The sequence below is a fragment of the Salmo salar genome, chromosome 23 (genome assembly GCF_965601325.2).
Source record: "Salmo salar chromosome 23, fSalSal1, whole genome shotgun sequence".
Lineage (NCBI taxonomy): Eukaryota > Metazoa > Chordata > Actinopteri > Salmoniformes > Salmonidae > Salmo > Salmo salar.
The window spans coordinates 24,688,794-24,699,929 of record NC_138313.1 but is presented as its reverse complement, the minus strand read 5'-3'; the positions used below and the strand labels follow the sequence as shown (position 1 = coordinate 24,699,929).

General features: G+C 43.5%; 1 protein-coding gene across 2 annotated transcripts in view; it reads right to left on the bottom strand.

Moving 5' to 3' along the window:
* LOC106584282 (protein zyg-11 homolog) overlaps nt 1-11,136 on the bottom strand; it is a 29,455-nt gene continuing 18,319 nt past the window's right edge. Inside the window, exons 12-18 of one of the 2 annotated variants that reach the window (XM_014169349.3) lie at nt 10,678-10,839; nt 5,400-5,447; nt 4,803-5,000; nt 4,614-4,666; nt 4,378-4,475; nt 4,053-4,256; nt 1-3,968 (exon numbers count right to left, since the gene is read on the bottom strand). In XM_014169349.3, coding sequence (XP_014024824.1) covers nt 3,952-3,968; nt 4,053-4,256; nt 4,378-4,475; nt 4,614-4,666; nt 4,803-5,000; nt 5,400-5,447; nt 10,678-10,839 — 780 coding nt within the window. In that variant the 3' untranslated portion in view covers nt 1-3,951. The remainder of the gene's footprint in view (nt 3,969-4,052; nt 4,257-4,377; nt 4,476-4,613; nt 4,667-4,802; nt 5,001-5,399; nt 5,448-10,677; nt 10,840-11,136) is intronic. The other variant, XM_014169350.3, reaches the window with a different exon arrangement.

Below are 11,136 nucleotides of genomic sequence, written 5' to 3'. Positions count from 1 at the left end.
TGGGGGGGGGGTGTACGTTCTTTATTTCAGAAACATGAAAACATGACCCTCAGATCCACTCTGCCCCCAGTTTCATTAAATACCCATACTGAAAGAAGAAACCGACTGTCACATTAGGGGAATGTACAGACAAGACTAAACTTTCCCACAGTGTCAATCACAGTGAGGATGCAAACTCACATTCCATATTCTGTCAATATAATGTATATTAGGATACTGACTTTAGTTCACAAATCAGTTCTGTACATTGCCCTTGATGCCATAGAGAAGGGACAGTAAGACCCATGCAGCAGTTGCAAGCACATACAACGTGTAGGCTGATTGAAATTGAGCATGTTGAGATTTGCCAGCAGCCATGTAATGTAACATCAACCTCAGTTGCACAGAGAATGAAGACGGGAGCAGTAGCCTATAGCATTATCACAACCAGGATCACGCTCAGAACGTTGCAGATAGAATTGCCATGAATAGAGCTGACATGATTCCGTTACTCTTCAAGTCAGAGGCATGTCAGTTACAGTGTATTTCTGATTCAGAACATTCCACCTACTGAACAAGGCCCTGATGGGAGAGTGCAATCAAGATACAATTCCAAATTGACTGAAGCCTCCTGTACATATGAAAGGACTGTGTGGGGTTGAGTAATATGGTGAAAATTCAGAGAGCAAGGTGGGGAAACTGACATTTTGCTTACACCTATTCAATTATTTTACATCTAAATGAAGTGCCTAAAATGGTAGGGGCTATGGGTCCATTTGGGATTGAGCAACTCTCTGCTGCAGAATTCCCCCCTCAGTTGACTCCTTTGTTCCATTAAGTACCTCATTTGGAAATAAACCAAAAGACGTATTATTGTTTCCGTGCAATACTTTAAACATTTCGTTATAATAATTGTAGTTTAATCTCCCCAATCCAGGTATATACAGCATGTACAAAATAGAATCCTCACACTCAGCCTCATACATGCTCCTGAATGTACTGACACTAGTACAAAGACACACTCACCTATACACTGATCCACACACAGAACCACTACCAACATACAGAAATATACAGAACTCTCAAGAAAAAAATTGCCTTCATACTGTACAAAGTCGTATTCTAAATATTGACCAATATATTTGCCATTTGTGTCCACAGGGGAAACCATATTTACTTTCCCAACATAATTTCTATTAACATAATTCAGAACTCAAATTCTGGAGGTCCACAGTACTGCTGATTTTCATCCCCTAACCCTCTAATCAGGGACTTATTCAGACCTGGGACCACAGGTGTGTGGTGGATTGTGGCTTTTCAATTGATCCATCAAATAATTCATACATTTACATGAATCAATTAACTACCAGACTGAAAAGAAGTGAGCACTATGGACCTCCACGTCAATGTCCTGCTACAAACTCACTGGTGTCCAAATAATAGACCTAAGCTTCTGGAAAAATCAAAACATAATAATTCAGACAAACTCAAGCATGCTGGGAAATCACATTGTCATGCACATATATCATATATTAGCTAATCAGCCAATAAGAGAAGCTAGACTCTCAACCCTCACCAAGTATTTAACCCCTTATTGTCACCAAACAGACTCCATATATATTTCCATAATTTTTTTCAACTGGTACCAAGGGGCCTTCAGACGAGTCTTGTGATGCTGGGGGCATCCTTGTGCAAATGTGTTTGTGAGAGTCTCACCTTTACACAGATGGGTCATATTAATGCGTAGCCCAAACTGTTCGGACGCTACAGACAGAAGTTGGCAAATCGGCTGTACCGACTTCTGACGAGTCCCAAGACGCTTGCAGGGGTCGTAGCGCAAAACAGAGAACACCCTCGTGTTCGTGACAGTCTCATCTTTCCATAGAGGTGTCATAATAGTCTTGTAGGCCAAACCGTTCGGAAGCTACAGACGAATTTGTGAGAAGATCGATTTTTGGGATGTCTCAAGGTCTGACAAACACTGCTCTCACTCAGTCACCTTTCACCGCAAATGCGTTAGTGTTACATACAGTACCAGTCAAAAGATTGGACACACCTGCTCATTCAAGGATTTTTCTTTATTTTCTACATTGTAGAGTAATAGTGAAGACATCAAAACAATGAAATAACACAGATGGAATCATGTAGTAACCAAAAAATTGTGTTAAACAAATCAATATATTTTATATATTTGAGATTCTTCAAAGTAGCCACCCTTTGCCTTGATGACAGCTTTGCACACTCTTGGCATTCTCTCAACCAGCTTAGTGAGGTAGTCACCTGGAATGCATTTCAAATAATAGGTGGTGTGCCTTTGTTAAGTTAATTTGTGGAATTCCTTTCCTTCTTAATGCGTTTGAGCCAATCAGTTGTGTTGTGACAAGGTAGGGGTGGTATACAGAAGATAGCCCTATTTGATAAAAGACCAAGTCCATATTATGGCAAGAACAGATCAAATAAGCAAAGCGCCCATCATTACTTTAAGACATGAAGGTCAGTCCATCCGGAAAATTTCAAGAACTTTGAAAGTTTCTTCAAGTGGAGTCGCAAAAAACATCAAGCGCTATGATGAATCTGTCTCTCATGGGGACCGCCACATGAAAGGAAGACCCAGAGTTAACTCTGCTGCAGAGGATAAGTTCATTAGTTACCAGCCTCAGAAATTGCAGCCCGAATAAATGCTTCACAGAGTTCAAGTAACAGACATCTCAACATCAATTGTTCAGAGGCGACTGCGTGAATCAGGCCTTCATGGTCAAATTGCTGTAAAGAAACCACTACTAAAGGACACCAATAAGAAGTTGAGACTTGCTTGGGTCAAGAAACACACGCAATGGACATTAGACCGGTGGAAATCTGTCATTTGGCCAGATGAGTCCAAATTTGAGATTTTGGGTTCCAACCACTGCATCTTTGTGAGAGGCAGAGTAGGTGAATGGATGATCTCTGGATGTGTGGTTCCCACCGTGAAGCATGGAGGATGAGGTGTGATGGTGCTTTGCAGGGGACACTGATTTATTTAGAATTCAAGGCACACTTAACCAGCATGGCTAACACAGCATTCTGCAGCGATACGCCATCCCATCTAGTTCGCACTTTGTGAGACTATAATTTGTTCAACAGGACAATGACCCAATACACCTCCAGGCTGTGTAAGGGCTATTAGACCAATAAGGAGAGTGATGGAGTGCTGCATCAGATAACCTGGTCTCCACAATCACCTGACCTCAACCCAATTGAGATGGCTTGGGATAAGTTGGACTACAGAGTGAAGGAAAAGCAGCCAACAAGTGCTCAGCATATGTGGGAACTCCTTCAAGACTGTTGGAAAAGCATTCCAGGTGAAGCTGGTTGAGAGAATGCCAAGTGTGCGCAAAGCTGTCATCAAGGCAAGAATATCAAATATAAAATATATTTTGATTTGTTTAACACTTTTTGGTTACTAGATGATTCCATATGTGTTAGTTCATAGTTTTGACGTCTTCATAAATAAAAACCCTTGAATGAGTAGGTGTGTCCAAACTTTTGACTGGTACTGTAGGTGGATTGAGATGCATCCAATGCAAAAAAACTTCTCTATTTTAAATTAACATATTTTTATGGTGATTATTTTATTATGTTAATTAGATTTACGCGGGGGCATAGATATCGACCTTAGTGTTTTTAACCAACAACTCTATTTTCTTAGCATTTTTTTTACAGAATATTAATTTGCTTATCAGTAGCACGCATAAGTAGCCACATAATACTACTTTTGCTTACCAAACTCAAGAAAACATAGCAAGGTGTGTGTGCAAAGAAATGCATAGTTTCTGTCCTCTCATTCACTTTATAGCACCACCTTCAGACAGGATGGGGGGTGACAAGGTGTCTGTCCTTACCCCTGTCTAATGAACGCACTCACTCACACACACGCACACACACAATTTCAATGGCCTCTTGTCCTGAAGGTAGCAGTGGGATAGGTTCTGATCAGGGCTTGTCACCCTCTGGAGGAGGAAAACAGAACATTTTTAACATGACTTTTAACATGTTCTGAAATTACACACTTCAAATAATTGTGTGTGTCTCACCTTTGTGTGTGTGGGGTTGTAGCGGGCAGCGGGTGTGTGTGTGTGTCTGTGTGGTCTGCCTGGTGCGAGCTTGGTGGCGCTGCAGGCTCTCCAGAATGCTCTCGGCCAATCGCATGACGTCTGCGTGGGTGTCGGGGTGTGTCTGGACCTTCTCCAACTGATGCAGACCTCCCTCCTCCAGCAGCATACTGCAGTACCGAGGGGCTGCGGGAGTTCAGAGAGATTACACTGAGATCAATTATATAAACTTTAAGATAGTGGTATGTGTGTGTCTCACCGTTCTAAACTGGAGACAGGCAGATAGGGGGATGTGTATGCGTCTCACCGTTCTTGCTGCAGACATGCTGCATGGCCCAGGCTGCCCACAGCTGAACTCCTGGGGTGTGGAAACATTCCAACAGGGGGAAGAAAGGGTTAAAGGACCTACAGAGGATGGGAAAGAGGGATGAGAGGTGGAGGAGAGAGGAGATCATTAACCCAGGCTGCATCTCAATACTTTACAGTGTCTTCCTCTCCTTTTGCGAGTGTATGGGGTTGTAAAGGTGTGTTCTGGGGTCTCACCTATAGGCCACCATCTCACACGCTGGTGTCGGCCACTTCAGGATGGTAGAGTGCTGGAGGAGAGAGAGAGAGACACACACAGAACATGAGCCACATTTATGAACACATGAAGGTGGTGGGATAACATTACAACTCACTTTGACAACATACATACGTGAACACGCACACAGACACCCTCCCCCCACGTACCAGTTGTTCTAGCAGGTCAGACCTCAGTGTGATACTGAGTGTCCAAGCAGCCTCTCCTCTGGAGGTGAGGTGGGCCAGTATCCCAGCAGCGAAGTAGGACACCTCCACCTCAGGGCTGTGGAGCAGGGAGCAGATGTGATCCAGGAAGCCCTGAACCATCAGCTCCACATGCAGCTCCCCAACCTCCGCTATGTTATTCTAAGGAGAGACAGAGCCACAAAGTCAGCTCCTCCACTGTTCTACACCACTTCAAACAGGATGATTCAAACACTAAAACAACGGTATTGTCAGTATAGCTTCAGCTGAATTCACTAAGACCCCCTATGCACTCTGGCCACCTAGGCCTACCAGGGTTGGATGTCCACCTAGGGCTACCAGGGTTGGATGTCCACCTAGGGCTACCAGGGTTGGATGTCCACCTAGGGCTACCAGGGTTGGATGTCCACCTAGGCCTACCAGGGTTGGATGTCCACCTAGGGCTACCAGGGTTGGATGTCCACCTAGGGCTACCAGGGTTGGATGTCCACCTAGGGCTACCAGGGTTGGATGCCCACTAGAATAAATACACGGATTCATTCAGGGTTCACTATGACTCACCAGCAGCCCCAACACCTTCTGTTGGATGGAAGACTCAGAGGGGAATGACTGCAGAGAGAAAGAACGAGGAAAAGAAAGACAGAGGCATGAGTGAGTCAGCTTGCACTTTAGGGTGACAGAGAGCGTAACTAGTACTTTGATAAACAGCTCTAGGGTCTGTGCGTGTGTGTGTGTGTTAGTTCACTTGCACCCATCCGCAATCGCCCGACCATACACTGAGCGTACAAAACATTAAGGACACCTGCTCGTTCCATGACATAGACTGACCAGGTGAATCCAGGTAAAAGGTATGATTCCTTATTGATGTCACTTGTAAAATCCACTTCAATCAGTGTCGATGAAAGGGAAGGAACAGGTAAACTAATTGTGTATGTGTGCCATTCAGAGGGTGAATGGGCAAGACAAAAGATTTAAGTGCCTTTGAATGGGATATGGTAGTAGGTGCCAGGAGCACCGGTTTGAGTGTCAAGAACGGCAACGCTAGGTTTTTCACACTCAACAGTTTCCCATGTGTATCAAGAATGGTCCACCACCCAAAGGACATCCAGCCAACTTGACACAACTGTGGGAAGCATTGGAGTCAACATGGGCCAGCATTCCTGTGGAACCCTTTCGACATCTTGTAGAGCCCATGCCCCGACAAATTGAGTCTGTTTGAGGGAAGGGGGGGGGGGGGGGGGGGGGGGGGGGTGCAAATCAAGACAGTACTGTGCAGTCATCTTCATTGAACTGGCCAAGGCTTTTGACTGTCAATCACCGCATTATTATCAGCAGACTCAATAGCCTTGGCTTCTCAAATGACTGCCTCGCCTGGTTCACCAACTACTTCTCAGAAAGAGTTCAGTGTGTCAAATCGGAGGGCCTGTTGTCCGGACCTCTGGCAGTCTCTATGGGGGTGCCACAGGGTTCAATTCTCAGGCCGACTCTTTTCTCTGTATATATCAATGATGTCGCTCTTGCTGCTGGTGATTCTCTGATACACCCCTACGCAGACGACACCATTCTATATACATCGGGCCCCTCTTGGACACTGTGCTAACAAACCTCCAAACGAGCTTCAATGCCATACAAAAGTCCTTCTGAGGCCTCCAACTGCTTTTAAATGCTAGTAAAACTAAGTGCATGCTCTTCAACCGATTGCTGCCCGCACCCTCCCGCCCAACTAGCATCACTACTCTGGACGGTTCTGACTTAGAATATGTGGAGAACTACAAATACCTAGGAGTCTGGTCAGACTGTAAACTCTCCTTCCAGACTCACATTAAGCATCTCCAATCCCAAATTAAATCTAGAATCTGCTTCCTATTTCGCAACAAAGCCTCCTTCACTCATGCTGCCAAACATTCTCTCGTAAAACTGACTATCCTACCGATCCTTGACTTCGGCGATGTCATTTACAAAATAGCCTCCAACACTCTACTCAGCAAACTAGATATAGTCTATCACAGTGCCATCCGTTTTGTCACCAAAGCCCCATATACTACCCACCACTGCGACCTGTATGCTCTCGTTGGCTGGCCCTCACTACATATTCGTCGCCAAACCCACTGGCTCCAGGTCATCTATAAGTCTATGCTAGGTAAAGCCCCGCCTTATCTCAGCTTCACCATCTCACCATAGCAACACCCACCCGTAGCACGCGCTCCAGCAGGTATATTTCTGCCTTTCCTTCCAGTTTTCTGCTGCCAATGACTGGAACGAATTGCAAAAATCACTGAAGCTGGATTCTTATATCTCCCTCTCTAACTTTAAGCATCAGCTGTCAGAGCAGCTTACCAATCAGTGTACCTGCACACAGCCTATCTGTAAATAGCACACCCAACTACCACATCCCCATATTGTTACTTATCCTCTTGCTCTTTTGCACCCCAGTATTTTTCTATTGTGTTATTGACTGTACGTTTGTTTGTGTAACTCTGTGTTGTTTTGTCGCACTGCTTTGCTTTATCTTGGCCAGGTCGCAGTTGTAAATGAGAACTTGTTCTCAACTGGCCTACCTGGTTAAATAAAGGTAAAATAAAAATAAAATAAATATTAGGAAGGTGTCCTTAATGATTTGTATACTCAATGCAGTGGCAAATTTAACATGTAAAGCGGGGGGGGGGGGAATTGTAGGGATGCATGCCAGCAAAGCCACTACACAACACTAAGCTATACATTAATTGCACTATAACGGTGACAAACTGTGCCCACAAGCTGTTAGGGCCTAAAGCTGTCCCAACACCTTACCACTGCTACACCTGGCTATCAGCGGAGCCTTGTCTGGCAGCGAAACAGTTAATTCAGCCTCATTTATAAAAATAAAAAAAACATAGCTGATATGGCTGACTTGCTTAAAACAAATGTGGTTCTACTGACAATTGAGATGTACAAACTATGGCATAAGGGGCGACAAGCAGATAAGAGGCAACCCGTAATTACAATTAACACATTAATAAGCGAGCTAGGACGGACATAGTCAATATAACTACTTCTTCAGAACTTTTGAAATGTAGAGCAACAGAATTCAGAACTTGGGCTGTTCTTACAGTATTCTCCCTGTATACCAAGTCAGAACCGTAGGATAAATAAAAGGGGCATATAAGCAAACAATGAAAGCTCTTACAATATTCAATGATTACATTTCTCTAAAAACAGGTTATAGGCTACATGTGCACCACCAAGTCAGAACAGTAGGAAAAATTAAGAGGGGAAAATAGAGCAAATTATTAGGGTGAGGCACATGGGCTACTAACATCTTACTACACAACATACACTTAGTATTACTTCCTTAGCTACAGTATACATATCTCCCTGGCATATTACATAATTTATGCAGCAGCATACAAGACATTTGTCACCTTGTTGTGCTGTGCTCACTTGAACAGGAAGGTGGCGCAGCGGTCCTTCGTGGGCAAATTTTGTCATCAAACTTTGTCATCAAAGTCTGACATTCTCTGGATTTATGGTGCTTTCAAGACAACTGGGAACTCTGGAAAAAAACAAGGTCGAATTATGATGACTTCAGTGATCTTCAGGTCGTAGCGCTAGAAAGAGGCCCGAGTTCTTGACTTACTATTCCGAGTTGGATGACCGTTCAAAACATATTTTCCCAGTCGGAGCTAGTTTTTTCCCCCGAGTTCGCAGTTGTCTTGAACTCACTGAAGTTAGATTTCCCAGTTCCGAGTTAACAGTTGTATTGAGCGCGGCAGAAATCATGCTGGATTGACAGCATGGTCAACGTTGAATGTTTATCATTTTAAAGCTTGGAACAGAGACCCTGAAACCCAGACTTGGGACCACACACACCCACTGAACTGAATAGCAGGCTAGTGATTGCTTTGCAATGCTTGCAGTTAGCCACTGATTCCTTCCAAACCACTCATTGTTGAATTTGCGATTTCCAACTTGTTGTGTGATGTTTATGTCCAATACATTTTATCTATAATTGATCATCATATGACAAAGATTAAAAAGGATTTGCAAGTAGATTGTCGACTTGATTCATGATGATGACTGCTAGATAATATTTTGAAAGCATAATGTTGACATGATTGGTCCAATCAAACTTACGGTAGATATAACGTGATTTGACGTCATTTTATTTGTGGGCAATGACCTTGAGCCTTGTTGGATGGGTACTTCTAATGTAAATCTATGGCAGCATCCAAAGGGCTTGAATTTCGAGCTCTCCCTGTAGGTTTTGTGGTGACGTAGTGTCCCCATGAGTGACAGAACACTGAGCCAATCACGGCGCAACTAGAGAACATTACCAACCCCTACGCTCCATATTTTCCACTGGCTGACCCACCACTACAGAAAGCACTGAGCTAGGCTGAAACACCTGCATTTTGGAGTTGCCTTACTCAAAAAAGCAAAAAAGAGACCATGTTTCTTTTTTGCAAAAAATGTGGTGCTCAAAAGCCTCACCTGCGCTGAATGACAGGTCGACACTGACTCAATGTGTGATAAAGTGACAATCCCGCCAATATAGAAAATGCGCTGCTACAATCAGAGATGACAGAACTATTTTTTGACGGGGGTGAAGGATTTTTGGGGCTGGATTTAGATGTGTTTCTGCTTATAATTTCTGACATTTGTAGGGACGGGAGAAAATTCAATAATAAAAAAACAGGAACGATTCTCTGTGCAATTTTTTTTAATTTAATTTTTGTAATTATTTTTTTAACTAGGCAAGTCAGTTAAGAACAAATTCGTATTTACAATCACGGCCTAGGAACAGTGGTTTAACTGCCTTGTTCAGAGGCAGAACGACAGATTTTTTTACCTTGCAAGATCGAATCCCCGAGCTGACAACGTTTCCGTTACTAGTCCAACGCGCTAACCACTAGGCTACCTGCCGCCAAATGACATCAGTTTGACCGGTAGTAAGGAAATAGAAAGCTGTGAAAACGACCCAACATGTTTCTGATTACTTCTCAGTTCGGCTTGGATGCATATTTTAGTGGTTGAAATACTAAAATCAGCTTTTTGACGCTGATGAAGATAGCACCTCTACAGGTATATCTAACTGCGCATGCGCATTCTCTATGCTGAAAGAAAGTAAATCATATTTCTCCACTCCTGTTCCCAAGTAAAAATGTTGCCTCCATTTAGTATATAATTGTACTGAAAGAAATGCTTAATTCTGCAGGAGTTAATAATAAGGCTATATGAGATATAGACCTACAGTCAGTGTCCAGATTTCAGTTTCCATTTAGCCCATCTGAACAGTAGGCTACAGTTACCTTGACGTGCCATAGGCCTATTTGAAGTCCACATCTTGTGACTGTTGAATTTGTATAGTGCCTCACAATCACACATAACCGGCACTGCTATCATCCTCTTTTACCAAATATTACTTTTCTGGTCCTCTTTATTTTCGACTCTACATTTCGCAGCTTTTCTCTTAATGAATTAAACTCCGACATTGTCCTCTTTGCCCCTGTGGATCGATGGTAATGAACCTTTTCTGCCCGTTCCCAAAAGCATTTGGCTATTGGCGCGTAAGCTATTTGGTGCACGTACAGTTAGGCCCTCAAGTTTAGGCTTACGCACCAATGCCAAATAAGTTTTTCTTTCATTATTTTAGGCTATAGCCTATAGATGTAAATTGCACAAGAATGATACATTTATGGATTCTTTAAGGTATTGTTGTTTTCTCTTTATTCAACCCACCCAGCCACCCTTCTTCCACACAATATTTAATGACCCTTAATACTTCCGCGGATATAACTGCAGGGACTGTGGGTTATGAGTCAACTCGCGCATCACGAGGGTGTGTGTGTGTGTGTACTACCTCCAGTACTTTGATGAACAGGTCCAGTCCCTGGTTCTCTATAAAATGGCGGCAGGTGGTTGGTGATTCGTCAGTGAGGTTCCAGAGCGCGCTCAGTGTGAACTTGAGGGTGGCGTCCACCACGCCCTGAGTAGCCTTCTGATGCACAATGTGGAGAAGCTGCTGCAGAGGTAGGGAGGGAGAGACAGACAGCGAGAGAGACACACACACAGAGAGAGCGAGAGACAGAGACAGCGAAGAGAGAGAGAGGGGGTAGAAAGAGTGTGAAGTGGGATAGAGATGGTGAACATTACAGTCTTAAAAAGTATTATTTATTTTTTTAAACCCCGCAGACAGCAATTGACCCTTTTTGGTATTTTTTTAGGACCCCCACTAGCTGTTGCTAAAGCAGCTGCTACTCTTCCTGGGGTAAACACAAAACATGACGTAATACAGAACATTAACCTGTTTTGGATAGGG